Source organism: Pieris rapae, chromosome 7 (genome assembly GCF_905147795.1).
Source record: "Pieris rapae chromosome 7, ilPieRapa1.1, whole genome shotgun sequence".
NCBI lineage: Eukaryota > Metazoa > Arthropoda > Insecta > Lepidoptera > Pieridae > Pieris > Pieris rapae.
In genome coordinates, this window is record NC_059515.1 from 2411862 (window position 1) to 2434104 (window position 22243).

Below are 22243 nucleotides of genomic sequence, written 5' to 3' on the forward strand. Positions count from 1 at the left end.
TAAATACTATATTATAATTCGTACATTCACCTAATAATAAAAAATGACAAATATTAACCAAAAAAAATAATTCTATAGCAAATATCTCTTATAAATACTCATATAATTAGTAAATATAACTTATTCTTTCAATACCACTAAAGTGTCCACATTTCTATGACGTTGTATGATTTGAAGAGTTGAACGTATCCTTAATACACAATTATCTAAGGGTTGGCAGCACGAATCGATCTCGTCATTATGTTGGCATAATTATTACACCAACCAATAGAACGTTGATCTCGGGCCTTTCTTGTTCAGAGAATATGGCCGACATTTTGATACTGCTGTCATGAAGATATCCCAGTGACAAATTTTAACTTTGTAGTTCTTCATGCACGGTTTTATGTTCCAGTTTATATTTTATTTTTTGTAATTTCATAGACGATTTTTAGTGTAAGCTTAATAATTGTTAAATATGGCAGCAGACCGCGAAATAGCTGCTGAAGACAGCATTAGAGTCGTATGCCGATTTCGGCCACTCAACGACTCCGAAGAAAAAGCTGGTTCAAAATTTATTGTGAAATTTCCTTCAGGACCTGACGATAATTGCATTTCTATAGGGGTAAGTGAACCCTAGTTTTAAAACCAATATTAACTTCCTCTATCATCGCCCCAATTTAGATCGTGATGACTAATACATTATGGCTGGTGTTCACCTGCTACGAAATGGCCTTTCTTTTTTATTACGCTTCGTTGACTATGATTGCAACAGTGAAAATTAGAAGAATCATGACAAAGTTTACGCAACAGAATTTAAGGAATCCTTTTCTAACTAAAATCAATACAAATAGTTTTTCGACCTTGACCTGCAAATTCTTAAGGAATTATGCAGGCCTCATACGGTTTTCTTTATTTACTTGTTGTTTAAATGTAAACAAACGTAATATTTGCTTAATAAATTAATAAAAAAATATTTGCATAAATTTTTTTGTCTACCTGATAAAATCCTTATTTTCTTTATTAGTATATTTTAGAAATGCATTATTTTCTTTCAGCCAAGCAAGTTTATTTGTGTGATAAAATCTCCAAACATTTATTAGTCTAGACAACACTAATCACTATTAATTAAAATTTAATTCATTCAATATTGTTAAATAATAATTCATAAATTCACAATTGAAAATAAAACTAAAATACACCACCTTTCAGGGACAGTTTCTTATTAAATTATTTTTTTATTTAAGGGTAAAGTATATCTGTTTGACAAAGTATTTAAGCCCAATGCAACACAAGAGAAAGTCTATAATGAAGCTGCAAAAAGCATTGTATCAGATGTTCTTGCTGGATACAATGGTACCATATTTGCATATGGTCAGACCAGCTCTGGAAAAACACATACAATGGAGGGTGTCATAGGTCTGTTTAAAACATTGTACATGGTCAATTAAGTGATAACCTATATTATAAAGTATTTAAACTTTAACTTATAATATTGATTTACAGGAGACCCAGGTAAACAGGGTATCATTCCAAGGATAGTCAATGACATTTTCAATCATATTTATGCAATGGAAGAAAATCTTGAATTCCACATAAAAGTTTCATATTTTGAAATCTATATGGACAAAATCAGAGACTTATTAGACGGTAAATTTATTTTTGAGGCATTTGTATAAATATCTATTTATATATCTATTTGTATATCTCCTCAACTGGTAATATTTTTTTTTTCAGTTTCAAAGGTAAACTTAAGTGTGCACGAAGATAAGAATAGAGTTCCATTTGTAAAAGGTGCTACTGAACGATTTGTTTCAAGTCCAGAAGAAGTGTTTGAAGTTATAGAGGAAGGCAAATCTAATAGACATATTGCTGTTACAAGTAAGTTTAAGATTTAATGTAAGAGTTGTTCTGTACTACACCTTTGGGGACAAATATTAACTCAAAAATATTTGCAGATATGAATGAACATTCATCTAGATCTCATTCAGTGTTCCTGATTAATGTGAAACAAGAAAATTTAGAAAATCAAAAGAAATTGTCAGGAAAACTATATCTTGTGGACTTGGCTGGTTCAGAAAAGGTATGTAATTTCTAAATTGTGAATTACTCTTAAATACAACTATTTTCTATTAACTAACTTGTGATATTTCAGGTGTCTAAAACTGGTGCTGAAGGTACGGTACTTGATGAAGCAAAGAATATTAATAAATCTCTGTCAGCCTTGGGTAATGTCATTTCGGCTCTAGCTGATGGTAATAAGTCCCACATTCCCTACAGAGATTCAAAACTGACACGTATCTTGCAAGAATCTCTTGGAGGTAATGCTCGTACAACCATTGTCATTTGTTGCTCTCCGGCATCATTCAACGAAAGTGAAACTAAAAGTACTCTGGACTTTGGTAAAAGGTATTACTTTATAAAATACACATCTTATTTTTTTATAACATTCATAGTAAACATTTCATATTGATTATTATTTTAGGGCAAAAACCGTCAAGAATGTTGTTTGTGTCAATGAAGAACTCACAGCTGAGGAATGGAAACGTCGCTATGAAAGGGAGAAGGAGAAAGTTGGTCGGCTTAAAGGAAAGGTAGACATTTTTTTTTATAAAAACATCGCAACTGTTTTCCAGGAGAAATAGCTTTTAAGCCAATACAAGCATGTTTATTTTATGTTAGGTTGAGAAACTGGAGGCTGAAATCAGCAGATGGAGATCTGGTGAAACAGTGCGCCCTGAAGAGCAGGTCAATCTGGTTGAAATTGATGCTGCAACCCCAGTTACATCCTTCATTGAAGAGAAACCTCTTGTGCCTGTAAGTTTCTTCTCATCCATAACATTGAAAAAAAAATCCCTTATCATTATTATAAGATAGGATATTTTAATTTATTTACTTAATGAAAATAATTTTCTAAACCAAAAAAAAAATTTTATTGGAAAAATATTTACAGTCACAATAAAAATATGTATTTATGTGTAGTAACTCACGCACAACGGACCTGCTAAGAGTCTAAGTGCGGAAAAGGAGTCTCTACATTCTACATTCTGTGTAGTAACTAAATATAATTTTCATTATTTAATAAACCCCTTAGGTGCTTGAGTGTAAAATCATGGTAAAGACATTTCTGCATCTGTTATATTGACAATCATATTCAGAAGTGAAAATATGTATTTAAAATGTGACTCAACTCTGGGCTATTTTAATTTGAACCACTGATTTGGAGAGGGTAAACTGTGTCATTGTAATAAAGTATAATTATTTCTAGAGTTTTCTAGATTTTGCCTCAGTTTTAAATACCAATAAAAGAGTTAGTCAAATTGATACAGTTTATACATATTTCCATACACACACACATTATATTTCCGTATAATTATATGAATTCAATCAGTTTTGTTTATATTTGTTTAAAAAAAGATGCAGTTACTCGAAAATATGGTGAAAAATGTAATTTCTCTATTAGCCAGTGCCAGTAGCTGTAGCCAGTGTTGTGGAAGATGCAGCTATGCAGGGCAAGCTTGAAGCTCTGTATCAACAACTGGATGACAAAGATGAAGAAATCAACCAGCACACACAGATGATTGAAAAGCTTAAGGAACAAATCATGGAACAAGAAGAGCTCATCGCTTGCACAAGGTATGAGAGTTTTAGAGACTTAATCCCCATATGTTAAATCAATGTTTGACATACTCAGATAATGGCTGTGTTTGTGTGTTCTATGTTATTTGTTATGATTATTTGACTTAAAATTAAAAATTATAATAAAATATCACAATAATACTGATATATCCTAATTCGTATCTCAAGTCACAACCGGGTCTTGAGCGCGTTCGAATGTTATTTAATTTTTTAATTTCTTCATTCATAGATTTAAGTTTGATGTTTTACGCTCTAGAATAAATTTAAACAAGTGAATACGTATTCACGGGTAATGCAGTGATGATTTACCTAACTTAGGCAATGTTGAACAAAATAAAAATCAACACCAAAAAAGTATTGGTTTCCAGAACCACATAAGAAGGTCTATTTTGTACAAAGGTATTTTAAATACATGAGAAAACAATACGTATGACTTACGTCGTTAAGTAAAAATAGGACACACGTGCGCACAATGCGAACCATATAATTTTGACTGCGCGTATCTGTGTAATTGCGTATTTTTAAGCTGAACTAATGGTAACTCGTTACAAGTTTTTACTAAAATACTTACAATCAAATATCAATATTACAAGTGTTGGAATAAAACACTTAGAATTATTTTAATGATCAAAGGACGTTCGCAAAAATATTTCGAACTATCACACGATTGAAGTCTTGTTAAAAGTGTAATAGATTATTACGGATTCTCGCTTTTACCACATTGGGTCAAAATATAAACATATATGATTATTAAAAAAACACTGTTTGTGCTTTGCAATTTTTTAATGCAGTTCGCTCAAAGTGATAATATTGAAATATATTTAATACAAAACATTTTACGCACTTTCTATGCACTAATTAGATAAATTAATTAAAACTTTACATGTGAATGCACATGGCTGTGTTACTCAATTTTCTTTATTGTTATAAATTTAATCAGACACTTTCAATTTCACTTTTATTTGAAGCATATTGATAATTTCATTATCTATGCTCAATATTTGTTTTGATAAATCATGATTGTTTATTATTCTGGTGATATTTTTAATACGCGGTAACTGATACCGAGTTATTGGATTTCCTTTCCAAAAATTTTAATAAATTTATGCGGTTAATATTTTTGATTGTTTCTTCAAGCCATGTATAAAGTTCTTCTACTGAATCTAGCATGCTTTGTTCTAGGAACATCACATCCTTGTTTCGGTTTTTTTGTATTCATTTTTTATCGACCCAAAAAAACATTTTTATAAGCCAGAAGCACTTGTAATATGCTGTCTGCTATAAACACTTAGTCATGAAGGCTGTCCTTGCTACTCCTAAAACTTCACGGGGAAGGCATAAAATTATGAACTGTTATTGTATGTCTTTTATTAACATAACTTACACATTTAAAGAAAACGCTTTTTTAACGGATTGAAGCTATGTATTATTATAAACATATAATATATGTAACGTCGGGAAAATTTTAAAATTATGTAAAATAATTATAAGTGTATATATATATACATAGCTTCAATCCGTTAAAAAAGAATTTTCTAAGTATTATTAAGTGTTATATAATTTAATTTACACATCTTAAATAAGTATATATCCTTTGTAGACGCGATTACGAAACTCTGCAAGGAGACATGAACCGAAGCCAACAAGAGAACGAGGCTTCCAAGGAAGAAGTGAAGGAGGTCCTTCAGGCCCTGGAAGAGCTGGCAGTGAACTACGACCAGAAGTCGCAAGAGGTAGACAGCAAGAGCCGCGAATGTGACCAGCTTTCGGAAGAGCTACAGGCAAAACAGGTATAGATATTAGTTTTTACTAAAGCAATAACCGTGATTTAAGAATAGTTATAAACTTTATTTAAGTCCTTAAAAACGTACCAGTCAATATACAATATAAGACATTAACAATAAATAAATTAGTATCCTTCATGGGTTATAACTAATGTGTTGATGTTGTTGATTTGTCCCCGAAATGAACTGTGGAACGCAAAGTTGTCCCGTTTACAGAAACCACACGACGAGTATAAAAAAATCGTGCCAAGAGATTCATATTTGACATCGTCACCAGTTATATTAAAACAAATTTGTTCTTCTGATAATTATAAATATTACAAAACATTATGCCATGGATATTTTGTGATTCGTAACTTTTAAGCCAACTAACTTTTTCTAAATAAATAAGTGCTTTTTTTATAGACTAAGTACTTATTATTTGACCTAAACTAAACCAATGTGTTTTAAGTCAACGAATAAATGGGCACTTTCAACCTCTTTTTTTAATAATTTGAGGTAAGGTAGGTTTTCCGTAAGTAATCAATTTAATTGGCAAAAAGGTAATCAAATTTAAAAATCGTCCTGTATAACCTGAGCGAACATTTAATAGTTACAAAAAAGTTAAAAGATCACCCACACCAAAACTTATTTTATATAAAATATGTATTTCGAAGAGTTATTATAATTTGTGGTACTGTTATGTGTTACGGATAGCTTACGTTGTCTTATGCGCCCTCCTAACGATTGTCGTTGTTTTCTGATTGGAGTATGTTTCCAAGTAATACCTGCTATATGAATACTTGAACACAGGTTTTCCAGTTTAAATATCCGCTGTAAACAAACAACAAAAGAGCATGTAAGATACATATATTGCATTCTATAAAATCTGTGTTTAACCTAATCGCGTCAGAGTTGTTCGTGAATAACTGCATTTGTCAGACACCAACAATAACCATGAAATAAAAATGATCAAAGAAACGGATGTCTATGGCCAAGAGCCTTTGGGTTTTAGCGCCACTCCCACCAGAGAAACTGTCTACCGCTTGTATATCTTTATGGCCTGTAGATTTCTTAGAGTCTTTACAATTTTATCTTTAACAATAACATTTCTGTTATAGAGTGCCCTTGCAACCGCAACAGGTGAACTTCAGCAGCTACGCGACCTGTCTGCCCATCAACGCAAACGCATCGCCGAGCTTCTTACGAATCTTCTACGAGACCTGTCGGAGATCGGGGCCGCCGTGGGTGGTTCTGAGCTGGACTTCAAGTTGAACGTGGATACAGTCGGAAAGCTTGAAGAGGAGTTCACGGTTGCACGTCTCCATATCAGCAAGATGAAGAGTGAAGTGAAGAATATTGTGCAACGGTGCCATTCACTCGAGACGGCAAATATTGACGCCAATCAGAAGGTCGGTGTTGCAATATTCACTAATTTGTTTTTTTTTTTTGTTTACGTGACCTGGATACATGTCCATTGGGTATGTTATTTATTATGTGCAATAATCGCATATCTCCTTTTATGGTTATGAGTTTCAGTGGTCATATTGTGAATAATTTATTTAAATTACTCTTTACTATATGTGGTAGTGGTTCTGGTTTACGTTTTAATTTTAAATTGGCTTAATGCACGCTGTTGATAAAAGAGCTAGAATGGAGATTTCAAATTTTAAAAAAATCGTCTATTTTTCTGCACCTTGATTTATCTTTTTATAGCTGAACTCTAGAGGGTCCGATTAGTCGATACATGTCACCTACTGAATTTAATAATTTATTCGTATTGAAATTATATGTAGCCCGAAGAAGTTTGACTGTCATAAGAAGTATACACAAAAAAAAATTGATTCTAATCCTCCTTTCCAATCATTCGAATTTAACATAAATGTTTTATGTAAAAAAAATAGCAATACGAAAAATATTATAATAAATATTATGTACTATATATTTTTAGGTACTAATTTTAACAGCCTGATTATTAGGATAGTCAATTGATAGTGAAGTACTCCTGTGTGTCAAAAATGTATTGGTTTTTTATTTATTTATTAACACTTCGTTGCATTACATAAAAGGAAAATATTAAACATAATTTAATGACAAGCAACTGGCGGCCTTATCGCTTTAGAGCGATTTCTTCCAGACAACCACTTTTTAATGGTTTTACTGTTAACAATTTTAGATTGAAGAGTATGAGCGGACACTGGGTGAGTGCAGACTGCTGATTTCTCAGCACGAGGCCAGATGCGCATCTCTGGCTGAGTCCATGCGGGAAGCAGAGAACAAGAAGAGACAGTTGGAGGAGGCTGCAGATGCTTTGAGAGAAGAGTGTGCGCGTTTACAGGTATAGTAACTACAGTGGTTGGACTCAATTTAACTTAGAAATTTCTTGAGTACTAATACTTCAATTTTTATTGTTTGTTTGACAATAAGTGCTCTATATTGTTTTTAAAAATTCAGTCATTTGAAAAAAGCAGCCCGCATACTTTTAAACTAATGAAGAAACACTCTTGATTTATTGTTATATTCATAAAACACAAATTGATAGTAGGAGACCAATGACTATGATAATATATATTAGAAAAGAATTATAAAAATATTTTTGCACTTTACATTCTTAAATGTTATTTAATTTCACCTAAAACCATATTATAGTAAAATTTCTTTAGCGCTTAGAAAATTCGTTATTCCAAAAAAATAATTCAACCCACTGTTTTGACTTAGTCGCATTATCTCTTTTTGTGTCACATTGTGTTTAAGCTGTGATGAAGAGAGACGGATCAATAGGACACCAGAAACTACGCAATTAGACTGAATTAATTTTTTGAATAAGATGATAAAAGTATGTATGTACTGTGTTAAGGTAAAGTATGTGTGTGTGTTAATACCAGGCGGCAGAGCGCGTCCAGCTGGCAGCGGCGGAACAACGCGCCGACACACAAGTCCGCGCTGCCCTGGAAGCTCAGTTGGAACAGCTTCGGGCTTCACATGCGTCACAACTCGCAGCCCTTCGGGACGAGCTGGCTGCTTTGCAGAGACAGCACCAAGACCTCAAGGAGTAAGTAGATCCAGACGAAACTTGGTAACTCTATCATTAGATTGCGAAATTTATGTTCACACAAGTTTATTTATTTATTTATAAGAAGATTTACAGCACAATACAAAAATAAATGAATATATACATAACAACATGGGCCAATTAAAAATCTTCACAAATAGTTCATTTTATATAAATATATATAACAAGAAGGTACCTAAACATATCAAAAAAATTTAGTGTTTAACAAAACAATAACAATAAACAGAAAAACAGAATTTAATTTGTTGACAATGAAAATTAAAATGAATAAAATATTATTCTCATGTATATGTTTATTCAGTTGTATGCGTCGAATTAAATGTCTTGTCTTTCGGGTTTTTGAAGTTGCTTAATAAAAGCTAAATATTGACTTATAAATACTTGTGACAATTACATGAATAATACATGAATCTTAATTGAACGTAATTAATATGATTTAATTTGTCCCCAGTACACACCAGGAGTTGAGCCTGGCCAAGCAACAGCTCCAAGACGATTACGAGAAGCTGAAGCGCGAGGAGACGGACAAGTCTGCCAAACTCAAAGAGCTCATGTTAGTCTCACGATCACCCAAACGGCATCTAGATAAAGCGGAAAAGGAAGTCGCCAACCTGATGATGATCAAAGACGATTTCCGTGATATAGTTGAGAAATACGATTTAGGCATAGAGAAGGCCGCGAGGGAGGAAAAGTCGCTCTCGGCAATATCCAAAGTCCCCCGTCACACCTGCAACATCCACCCACTCCAGCTTCACCTGCTCATATCCGTTACTATGATCCTCCTCACCCATAGATACCCGCAAATTGTTGTTTTGGTTTAAGCTTTGCTTGCTTTCGTGGATCTCTTACCATAACATTCCTTTAACATTGCATTTTTTATATACTCGTAAAATTTATCGGGTATCATAATTTTTAAGTATACTTTCAAATATCGCGTAATTCAATACGTAGACGTGTTCAAATTTCTTTAGATTCGTGTTAACTGAAGTTGTGGAAATTGAATTTATTTTTAAGTGTACTACAGCTTGTTATGTTGGTACTGAATTAACTAGTCTGTGCAAAATAAATTCTCTCAAATATACACAGCAATACACTGCCGGTACACATTCTAACATTGATGCTACCCTCTTTTTTTACAAATAAAAAAAACATTTTATTAACTATTTGTGTGTATGAGATCCATGTTATATCAGTGTTCACCTTACAAATATGCAATAAATTAGGTTAACTCGCGTAAGGTGGCCATGCTTCGCTCGAATTCGAAATCTAGTCAAATTTGTTGTTTGCTTACTGTAGTTATACAGGATGGTATTTTTAAACCATAAAATTAAAAAAATAATAACAAATTTTACTCAAAGAAAACTTTAGAAAGTAAGAAAAACATTACTTATTTTATAAAAATTAACAATACAATATTTGAGAATAGTATCGTTAAGCGATAAATAAATTAGCTAAATTCCTTCAGTAAATTCACAAAAAAATCAATTTACTAAGAAATATCATTCTTTTTAAAAAATATGCCGTTTTGAATATAAAAAATATGTTTTTTTTTTAATTAATATTTTCTTTGAGTAAAGTATAAATTGGTGTTAAAAATCCACCGGTATTTCCTCGCATGTACTTAGCATGAATTTTGATAGTAGTCGTGTTTAAATCGTTGTTAAATTTCTAATCTGGTAGTAGTAGCACAAAATTTTATGGACAAAATGTAAATAAATTGTAAATATAATGTACAGATAGTAGAATATTTTTTAATAAATATTTTTCTACCACTTACGGTGACCATATAAACCAAAGATTATTTTGTAGTGTCGCATAGTATTTGAAAGTATTAATGGCCGTTGCCATATAGGCATTTAGGATCCATGACGTCATCATTGCATTTACATTGGCATTTATTTTGATGCATGACCATTCCCATTTTATTTAACCCGTCTTTTGTGCATTTATTTTTTCCTCCCACATCCTTAGCAATCGACTGCCGAAGAGTGATTGCCTCAATGTTGTGAACCGTGCAGTTAACGGTTGAAAATTAAATCTAGAAGATAATACATAATATCTGGATTTAATTGAAATGTGATAATTTTATGAAATTAGTTATTAAGTACAAATGTAGTGCAAGGTCTTGTGACACCTCGCTTTTTATATTTTTAAGTTATCATTTTATTCCGCACGTATCCCATTCATATTCATTCTGCCGGGAGTGGCATTGTCTAATGGCCTAATAGCGAATCCTGATATATGGATGGGTGCGTGCAGGATAACTCACTTTGCAGGTAAAACTCCATATACAACGTAGATATATGTATGTAGTTATATTTTATTTATTAAAATTATGTAATAAGTGATATTTCTATAGTCAAAGCGTGGAGCGTCGCGAACAAGCCCGCGCCGATCTCAAGGGATTGGAAGACACCGTGGCTAAGGAATTGCAGACTTTGCACAATCTACGGAAACTATTCGTTCAAGACTTGCAGGTAATTTATATTTAAAAAAAATATTAATTTTTCTTTATATTTGTTACAATTGATTTTTACACTTTTTTCCTATGGTTATAAACGATAAACTATATTTTTTAGGAATGTTGTATGAATTGTCATTTAATTATTATCGAAAAATCTCAAGTCCGAAGATTTAATTGATTCTTAAATTGACTGTTACAGGCCAGGATAAAGAAATCCACAAACTCAGAGGAAGGCGCGGAGGAAGAGGGAGGCTCCTTGGCTCAGAAACAGAAGATCTCGTTCTTGGAGAACAACCTGGAGCAACTCACCAAGGTGCACAAACAGTTGGTGCGCGACAACGCCGACCTGCGCTGCGAACTGCCCAAGCTGGAGAAGAGGCTCCGAGCCACCATGGAGAGGGTCAAGGCGCTCGAGACCGCGCTCAAGGTAAATAATATAAGGATTGCTTTACAGAGTGCTATGATAAACATTTACATATATATAGTCTAAGATCAATTTACACGCAACTTATTGTCTTTTTTCTTTATCTATTGGTGATCAATTAACTTTGCCCTTATCATACATGATTTTTTTATTCAGCAAAGAATTTTTTACAAAAGTGTCGTAAACTTGACAGTTTTTCCATCTATCAGGACGTCGAACATTTATTTATTTTATATACTATTATGATAGTGATATTTTGATACTTTATCAAAATTTATGGTTTTTTATCTGTCATGTCTCTTTGTGTGAGAGTAAGTGTGAAAACACAAAAAATATAACTACTACTATTAGTGGATCAGATTTGCATGGTGGGGTATAACCTAAAAACAAATCCTGCCATCTCTCCGATTTATTAGCCGTTTTACATTACTTTAGATAGGATGTCTCTGCGTGGTGTTGCCATTATAATAAAACAAATGACATCGTCTTTTATGACAATCTCTTACATGTATAATATTTTTGACAAGATTTGTATTGTTGAACGATCTAACATGTTGTAAAATGTTAATGAGTCAATATCAATTTGTCAGTAGTGCGTAGAGTCGATTGTTGAGTAATTAAGTTATAGAGTAGAGTTGCTCTCTGATCGGCCGGAAGTAGTAGGGATTCACGGGTTCTGCCTCACTCGCTGCCTCAGTCAACCTAACCCCCCGTGCCGGGGACTGCCTCACTCGCTGCCTCAGTCAACCTAACCCCCCGTGTGTTTCTGGCTCAGCGGCAGTCCCCGCCTAAAAAAAAAAAAAAAAAAAAAAAAAAAGTTTGGTCTCTTTCCCCACTAAACAGACCGTGCTGAGTCGATAGCACTCACTCCCGAAGCGATATTTCTCTCTGTTTCGAAGTTAGGTTTTGCTATACGTTGCAAATTAATCGATTTACTAATCACCTCATAATAAGAATGTAACGTCTCGTCCAAATCCTCATTTACTAATCACCGAGTCAGTTTCGTATCCATAATTAGCAAATTACCATTACGCATACGCATTTACCTGCAAATGCACCAGGACAGATGGGAAAAGGATTTACTGAACATTAAAAATATGATTTCCGTGTTTTATGTGTTTATTTGCATTATGTTACAATACAACTTTACTAGTGTCATGTCATTTCTTGGCGAGTCATACGAAAAATTTCTGAGGTAATCTTCCAAGCTGAAACCCCAGAACTTGTAGTACAAATATACTACACAATACTCCCCACAAAAGGCAGAATAGATGTCCTGAACGCTAGCTGTATTATAGCTCCATACCCGACAATTTCTTCTTAAAAAATCCGCTATTACTCTAATAGGTTTACGTCCAAAGGAATCAAAATATTCTCCAACTTTTTCGTGGTTGATATGAATAGCTACCCAATGAGATCCTGGTTGTGAGTCAGGGTCGAGATTGCATATAATAAATGTGGGTAAGTGTACGTGCATTGGTAGGCGATTCGAGGGGTACACGCTATACTGGATGCTGGGATGTATTTTATGGAGACTCATTTGCAGGTTTAATGTATTCATTTTTACTCCAACGCGTTTGACCTTCTACTCTTTGTATTTAACAAAAACGGAAAGGACCCTTGAGAATCACGTTGTGCTTACTTAGCAATTTAATACTGTCTTCGAAAACTATCGGAAGTTTATCAGAGCGAATTCGCAAAAGCGACATTAAATCCATAACTGTTAAGATACTTGTATATTTAGAAATAAATAGATCTGCTTACGTTCAATATTTATTCATGATTTGACAAACTTACCATATTTAAAAAATTACACAAACACGGATAAAATCATTACATTACTTATTGTACATACGTTATATGACTGTTGTATTATTAACAAGTTTGGTATAAAAAATAAAAACATTTTGATTACAATATACTATGATAAGAAATAACAATTATTTTAGTATTCAGAGAAACTTATTTTATATCAAAACATGACTTAAAATGAGTAGACATACTTTTATGATTGCATTAATTATGACAGATTCACATAATACTTTCTCTTTTCATAAAATACAAAAGTAGAAAAGTTGCAACGGAATGTAACAAAAATGAGATTCTGTAGTTGAAATATTATTATATTATCCCATACATTTTGAGATAATGAATCAGTCATACATAATAAAAACTTACAAAATGTGATGTATCCTAACTTTAGTGACAAAAATAGCATTTTTTCTTTTAAACATTATGTTTGGCGGTTAAATAGAAGCAACATTTACTAATAAAATGTATTAAAATAGACAGAAATTATAATAACATAGGGCAGGAGAAAGTAAATTAGATATTTAATTATAAACTATAAATTCTTGTTAAACAGTAAAAATATTAACAGGATTAATGAAGATCTAAAACAATAACAATACTTGTCTTTTTAGTAATAAAAAATCAAAATTGTTATACAATTATAAGAAGAAACTAAAAAAAATTAAATACTATTACCTATTTTAACACCAAAAATAAGATTTAAAATTTACATGTTGTCATTAATAAATATTTATCCTAACTATAATTTTTTCAGAACTTTACAATTACTTATTTTGCAATTTAAAGCTAGTCATTTGTCAGGTTATAATTTTTATGATACATTGAATTCCTAATTACCCTAAAACCATAACTTTGATTACACTACTTATTTATTAATATTATGATACATTTATATATGATACAATTATAAATCTTAAATAATCCATAATACTAGTATTGGAATCTGTAATTAATTATTAACCATAAATATATTTATGTTGTGTTGTATAGATCTCTCAAAATCCTATAAGTAATTAAAATGTCATAGAACATAGACAAATCGAAAAGTGTATGTAGATAAAACTCATGTGCGTATTCTAAAATATTTTATCAGAATTTTTTGGAGTTTAAATTATGTAGGTACTGATTTCGAATAAGCCTCTTAGACTTTTAATGTGAATAGTAGAAAAATAATAGCAATAGGTGAACAAACAGTCTACTAGTAATAAATAAGACGCAAATGTTGACGATTTCTTAACATAAAAATAATCACATAATCTGGAGTTCCTCTTAGAGTGGAATAATATAGTTTTATACACTTAATTAGTTCTTATAGTGTTTTAATGCCATCCACCAAATTAAAACTTACACAAACTACAAGGTACATACGCGAATGTAAATAGAGATATTAGTTTTATAAACTGTTCTATTAAACTGGCATTATTACATGAGTTACGTTTAATTTTGATACAGTGACGTTAAATATAAGTGGGTTATTTGTTTTAGTCTTTCAACGTCACATATTAATTTTATTAAAAGTTATTTATTTTTTCACATAACTGGCCGATAATAACAATGGAACACAACGGTAGTTTACCAGGTCACGTAACAATAAATAAATAAAAAAATAAAAAAACAAACAAATGATTGTGATATGTGCCAGATTCATAGGTTACTCACAATTCGTATACATTTTAAATTATAAATATGGATTCCTGGTGTGTGATTAAAAAATCGGTAAATGCGTTTATTGGTCCGATAGATTGTAATGAAACATTTTCCATCCCCGCGGCCATAGTAAATTGGGCCCGAAGACCACAGCTAAGTTGCTGCTTGTCATCTTATTTAGGCAGCTACGATCTTGTACCTATAAATATTATCTCTAGTAGGACATAAAACTTAACAATTTGAATCTAGGATTTATTTAACTATGAGAATGTGTGTATATGTTCATGGCATTTCATAAGTAGTTGTTCAGTGCTTTCCAAAACTTTTGCTGGAAGTATGTACAAAATTTGTCCATTTAATTTACTTTTTGAGAGATTCGTTATTTACTGATAAAATTTCTTCCAAATATTTAGAAGAAATCTTTGTATTGTAGGTAGTAAAAAAAACTTAATGTTTTGAAGCATATAAAAATAATACTAATTCTTTTGTGAAATCCTTCAGTGTATATATTTCAAATTATTTTAACTTTATTGAAAGGTGTATGTATTATATGTATAACAATCTAAAAATAATCAAAGAAATACAAACAATTATTTCATTTAGGTTTGAAGTGCCACAAGTTTTAATCATCATTTTTTTTAATATATAGCAAACGAGCCTGCGGAACGTCCAGTAAGGGACGACTCGATTTATTTTTATATGTTATAGTAAAATTAAAAAAAGACAAATACCTTCCACAAAAACTGCATAATATACTTTAAAATCTTGTAATTGTCTAGAGGTTGCTTTTCGAGAATCAATATTTTCACCTTTCTTGCTTCATAATACAAAAAACAAATTTTATTATTTCAGAAATAAATAACATAAAAAACCATTATTTATATGACGCAGTTTTTGTGGAAGGTATTTGTCTTTTTTTAATTTTACTATAACATATAAAAATAAATCGAGTCGTCCCTTACTGGACGTTCCGCAGGCTCGTTTGCTATATATTAAAAAAAATGATGATTAAAACTTGTGGCACTTCAAACCTAAATGAAATAATTGTTTGTATTTCTTTGATTATTTTTAGATTGTTATACATATAATACATACACCTTTCAATAAAGTTAAAATAATTTGAAATATATACACTGAAGGATTTCACAAAAGAATTAGTATTATTTTTATATGCTTCAAAACATTAAGTTTTTTTTACTACCTACAATACAAAGATTTCTTCTAAATATTTGGAAGAAATTTTATCAGTAAATAACGAATCCCTCAAAAAGTAAATTAAATGGACAAATTTTGTACATACTTCCAGCAAAAGTTTTGGAAAGCACTGAACAACTACTTATGAAATGCCATGAACATATACACACATTCTCATAGTTAAATAAATCCTAGATTCAAATTGTTAAGTTTTATGTCCTACTAGAGATAATATTTATAGGTACAAGATCGTAGCTGCCTAAATAAGATGACAAGCAGCAACTTAGCTGTGGTCTTCGGGCCCAATTTACTATGGCCGCGGGGATGGAAAATGTTTCATTACAATCTATCGGACCAATAAACGCATTTACCGATTTTTTAATCACACACCAGGAATCCATATTTATAATTTAAAATGTATACGAATTGTGAGTAACCTATGAATCTGGCACATATCACAATCATTTGTTTGTTTTTTTATTTTTTTATTTATTTATTGTTACGTGACCTGGTAAACTACCGTTGTGTTCCATTGTTATTATCGGCCAGTTATGTGAAAAAATAAATAACTTTTAATAAAATTAATATGTGACGTTGAAAGACTAAAACAAATAACCCACTTATATTTAACGTCACTGTATCAAAATTAAACGTAACTCATGTAATAATGCCAGTTTAATAGAACAGTTTATAAAACTAATATCTCTATTTACATTCGCGTATGTACCTTGTAGTTTGTGTAAGTTTTAATTTGGTGGATGGCATTAAAACACTATAAGAACTAATTAAGTGTATAAAACTATATTATTCCACTCTAAGAGGAACTCCAGATTATGTGATTATTTTTATGTTAAGAAATCGTCAACATTTGCGTCTTATTTATTACTAGTAGACTGTTTGTTCACCTATTGCTATTATTTTTCTACTATTCACATTAAAAGTCTAAGAGGCTTATTCGAAATCAGTACCTACATAATTTAAACTCCAAAAAATTCTGATAAAATATTTTAGAATACGCACATGAGTTTTATCTACATACACTTTTCGATTTGTCTATGTTCTATGACATTTTAATTACTTATAGGATTTTGAGAGATCTATACAACACAACATAAATATATTTATGGTTAATAATTAATTACAGATTCCAATACTAGTATTATGGATTATTTAAGATTTATAATTGTATCATATATAAATGTATCATAATATTAATAAATAAGTAGTGTAATCAAAGTTATGGTTTTAGGGTAATTAGGAATTCAATGTATCATAAAAATTATAACCTGACAAATGACTAGCTTTAAATTGCAAAATAAGTAATTGTAAAGTTCTGAAAAAATTATAGTTAGGATAAATATTTATTAATGACAACATGTAAATTTTAAATCTTATTTTTGGTGTTAAAATAGGTAATAGTATTTAATTTTTTTTAGTTTCTTCTTATAATTGTATAACAATTTTGATTTTTTATTACTAAAAAGACAAGTATTGTTATTGTTTTAGATCTTCATTAATCCTGTTAATATTTTTACTGTTTAACAAGAATTTATAGTTTATAATTAAATATCTAATTTACTTTCTCCTGCCCTATGTTATTATAATTTCTGTCTATTTTAATACATTTTATTAGTAAATGTTGCTTCTATTTAACCGCCAAACATAATGTTTAAAAGAAAAAATGCTATTTTTGTCACTAAAGTTAGGATACATCACATTTTGTAAGTTTTTATTATGTATGACTGATTCATTATCTCAAAATGTATGGGATAATATAATAATATTTCAACTACAGAATCTCATTTTTGTTACATTCCGTTGCAACTTTTCTACTTTTGTATTTTATGAAAAGAGAAAGTATTATGTGAATCTGTCATAATTAATGCAATCATAAAAGTATGTCTACTCATTTTAAGTCATGTTTTGATATAAAATAAGTTTCTCTGAATACTAAAATAATTGTTATTTCTTATCATAGTATATTGTAATCAAAATGTTTTTATTTTTTATACCAAACTTGTTAATAATACAACAGTCATATAACGTATGTACAATAAGTAATGTAATGATTTTATCCGTGTTTGTGTAATTTTTTAAATATGGTAAGTTTGTCAAATCATGAATAAATATTGAACGTAAGCAGATCTATTTATTTCTAAATATACAAGTATCTTAACAGTTATGGATTTAATGTCGCTTTTGCGAATTCGCTCTGATAAACTTCCGATAGTTTTCGAAGACAGTATTAAATTGCTAAGTAAGCACAACGTGATTCTCAAGGGTCCTTTCCGTTTTTGTTAAATACAAAGAGTAGAAGGTCAAACGCGTTGGAGTAAAAATGAATACATTAAACCTGCAAATGAGTCTCCATAAAATACATCCCAGCATCCAGTATAGCGTGTACCCCTCGAATCGCCTACCAATGCACGTACACTTACCCACATTTATTATATGCAATCTCGACCCTGACTCACAACCAGGATCTCATTGGGTAGCTATTCATATCAACCACGAAAAAGTTGGAGAATATTTTGATTCCTTTGGACGTAAACCTATTAGAGTAATAGCGGATTTTTTAAGAAGAAATTGTCGGGTATGGAGCTATAATACAGCTAGCGTTCAGGACATCTATTCTGCCTTTTGTGGGGAGTATTGTGTAGTATATTTGTACTACAAGTTCTGGGGTTTCAGCTTGGAAGATTACCTCAGAAATTTTTCGTATGACTCGCCAAGAAATGACATGACACTAGTAAAGTTGTATTGTAACATAATGCAAATAAACACATAAAACACGGAAATCATATTTTTAATGTTCAGTAAATCCTTTTCCCATCTGTCCTGGTGCATTTGCAGGTAAATGCGTATGCGTAATGGTAATTTGCTAATTATGGATACGAAACTGACTCGGTGATTAGTAAATGAGGATTTGGACGAGACGTTACATTCTTATTATGAGGTGATTAGTAAATCGATTAATTTGCAACGTATAGCAAAACCTAACTTCGAAACAGAGAGAAATATCGCTTCGGGAGTGAGTGCTATCGACTCAGCACGGTCTGTTTAGTGGGGAAAGAGACCAAACTTTTTTTTTTTTTTTTTTTTTTTTTTTAGGGGGGGACTGCCGCTGAGCCAGAAACACACGGGGGGTTAGGTTGACTGAGGCAGCGAGTGAGGCAGTCCCCGGCACGGGGGGTTAGGTTGACTGAGGCAGCGAGTGAGGCAGAACCCGTGAATCCCTACTACTGCCGGACGTGCACATTGACTTTAAAAATTAAATAAAAGTATCAGACGACGGTAGTCACACCAATTTTGCAATTATTAATTGCGGTGAATCTATATATATTAATATATTTTTTGTTAAACAGGAGGCTAAAGAAGGCGCTATGCGTGACCGTAAGAGATACCAGTTCGAGGTGGACAGAATCAAGGAAGCCGTACGTGCCAAGAACCTCGCGCGAAGGGGCGTGCAAGCACAAATTGGTATGAAGATTAGATTACATAAATTATTTACGGCGTTAGCCGGACTGAACAGTATTTCAATGATTTTTCTATAGTAATATTATTACTTTTTAATTATTTTTAGATTCAGTCAAGAATATGTTTATTGATGTTTTTAATTTGATCATTTTCGTTTGATGTATTCAGAGTCTATATTCAAACTTAGCCGTAAGTTTATTTTATAGTTTATTAATATTTATATAATCTGTTCTTGCAGCCAAACCCATCCGCGCTGGTGGCGGCCATTTGCCGGGCGGAGGCGCGGTGCGACCTGCGCCTGCGCAGGACATTAAACGGAAGTCCATCATTGTTGGAGCTAGAGGTACGCTTTTACATATACAATAAATAGAATGAAAGTAAATAAACACAAAAAGTCGTTTATTCTTTAGAAAAAATATACATAGATACTTAATTTTGCGTCGGGTCTATTTTTGTGTGTAAATATTTTTAATAAATTAATGATTCCTTTTCCAGATGAAAGTTGAAGAGGTAGCTGTTACATCATAGAGAATCTTAAGTGAAAATTCATAGATGTATTTTTAAATAACGCGGCAAAATCGTTCTTGAAAAAAAAAACAATTATTCTACTATTTATCAAAAGCCTAATATGTAAGTTACACAGCAAAAATAACAATATAGTAGTAACTAAGGCTTAACATTTGACCTCTTTAATCCTAATGTTAAGAATGCACATGTTTAGGGAGATAGGCTTATGCAAGTTTTTCTGGCGATTTCAACACAATATTCAACTTTCCATTGGTTTTTAAACGAACGAGTATTATTTAGTACCAATTGACGCCTTGAATCTCCCGAGGAAGTAATGTTGCGGCCGGTCAGTACAAATCGGTTTACCACGAAGCGGCCGGCGTCTAATATTCCTTCCTTCGAGAGTTACCCGCTATGAATTTCGCAGGCATACGCTGCCGCACAAAGAAAAAATATAAAAGTATAAAAAAAAATTATGTCTGTCGTGTCAAGTGTGGTGGCAAATGCATTCAGAGTGCGTTCGCGTAGTTCTAGTGTAAGCTTCTTTAAAATATTTTTATATATTGTGATAAGCGTTATGCCGACATGTCAGCATTTATGAGTTAATGGCGCCGGGTGATTACGTAACGTGTACTACGCGCACGCGTAACGATTTACAGTACCAGCGATTTATGAGTCGCATCGTGCTTTAGAAAGAGATAGTCGCTTTGTAGAGCGTCATCTCTCACACTATATATGTATTAGGAGACAGAGACGGCTATACGAGGCCGAAGCTAGCCGAGTATCTCTTTCTAAAACCCGTTGCGAGTTAAAAATGGCCGGGTACTGTACAGTTTCTTGCCCTCCCCTCCTCTAGTCAGAAAATCAAATCGATTCAAACATGATGAACTATATGGACCGGTCTACGGTTGCGCGTAAGACACATGGGCGTGTGTATCTGGGCGACTTGCTGTGACGAGCAAGTTCTCGGCCTCGAGGTACTATTTGCGCCGACGCACGAATCCTTAGTGGGCGATTTTTTTATTCCCCAAGGGTATACGAAAATCACTTTCAACTAAAACCTTTCAATTCCCAATATGTTATCACCCGGGTCACCTAACTTGCGTTATACGTTTTGGCAGAGCTGTGATGATTTGTAGTTTCCCGTTTCGATGCTAACTGTATTCTAAAGCTTTTGTTTTTAGTAGGAATTCACAGATTCACTTTAATATTGGCGATATCTTATCGATTCAAACTGGGTTGCGCCTGCGATTCGGTTGACGTTCTCTATTTGCTTTTAATTAGCTTCGTAGATCTGTAACTAATGTAAGTACTTATGAAATATGGAAGGGAGTTGTGGAACCGACCTCGACTTGGTCAGTTAACCAAAGATAAATCACAAACTCATCGAGATTACCAACTGAAATTACTTTGCGGTTCTGGAGCTCCTCAGCGTGTTGCAATACATATTATTTAGGTGTAAAGTAGTAAATTATTTCTTTACTTAGTTATTTATTACATTCTCGTCTTTATTTACTTTTGAGAGACGCTTTTTACGTATTTACAAGGTTTTTTTAATCATGATCGCGTATGTTCGCCGGAACTGTCAGCTCGGGAGGCGTATGTCTGTTTCTTAAGTGAATGTATGGAAGAGGCTTTCTCGGTTTCCGATCGCCGAAGCATTGACAGCTCAAAGGGCCGACCCCTGACCCAGGCTTGCCTTTGCAACAAGTGATTTAGTTTAATCAGCATCTTTTGTATGATGTATATGATAGGGAAATTCTCAGGACGAGTGTTTTCTTTATTATGAAAATAAAAATATGACTTTAATTTGCTACAGTGTTTTTCAATTACACAATCCTTTAGTTTTACAACTGAACATATAAGTGGTCTGCTTGTAAGGGTTTGATTAATAAAACACCAAAATAATAGAATATATTTGTGTATTAACAATAAATATTCACATAAATTATACAATCTTGACATGCTTAAATATCTTGAAGTATCATGAAATGCAGTAATATATAGAAAAATTATTAGATGTATTAAAAAATAATGGAATGTGAGAATATATTAATGGGCGTTCAACAACTAAAATGTAGGTTCATTTACACTTCATAGCTATTGGACCAAGCAATTAAAGATCACACTGGCCCACAAAAATAACTGAATACACAATGGTATATTTGTGACAAAAAAGCAAAGTGGGGTCACAGAATTTTTTTTTATTTTTATGATTTGAATTATGGATCTAGCTTGTAACGTTTACAGTGTAAACTCTATAT

General features: G+C 32.1%; 1 protein-coding gene across 1 annotated transcript; it reads left to right on the forward strand.

Moving 5' to 3' along the window:
• Positions 1-272: 272 nt before the first annotated feature.
• On the forward strand, positions 273-21793 carry LOC111002508 (kinesin heavy chain). Its single transcript, XM_045628910.1, has 19 exons — positions 273-604; positions 1227-1398; positions 1486-1629; positions 1717-1860; positions 1938-2062; positions 2135-2388; positions 2465-2573; positions 2662-2796; positions 3443-3615; positions 5219-5408; positions 6503-6793; positions 7558-7719; positions 8267-8433; positions 8906-9007; positions 10814-10931; positions 11118-11345; positions 19361-19475; positions 19711-19815; positions 19968-21793. Exons 1-19 carry the CDS (start codon positions 458-460, stop codon positions 19976-19978), a joined length of 2892 nt encoding a protein of 963 aa, XP_045484866.1. The 5' UTR covers positions 273-457; the 3' UTR covers positions 19979-21793.
• Positions 21794-22243: the final 450 nt, after the last annotated feature.

What these genes read in the sequence shown, in the direction of transcription:
- LOC111002508 (XM_045628910.1), top strand. Translation starts at nt 458, where the DNA reads ATGGCAGCAGACCGCGAAATAGCTGCTGAAGACAGCATTAGAGTCGTA. An exon ending in AAGAGTGTGCGCGTTTACAG is followed by an intron (nt 7,720 to 8,266) that starts GTATAGTAACTA and finishes TGTTAATACCAG; the next exon opens with GCGGCAGAGCGCGTCCAGCT. An exon ending in TATTCGTTCAAGACTTGCAG is followed by an intron (nt 10,932 to 11,117) that starts GTAATTTATATT and finishes TGACTGTTACAG; the next exon opens with GCCAGGATAAAGAAATCCAC.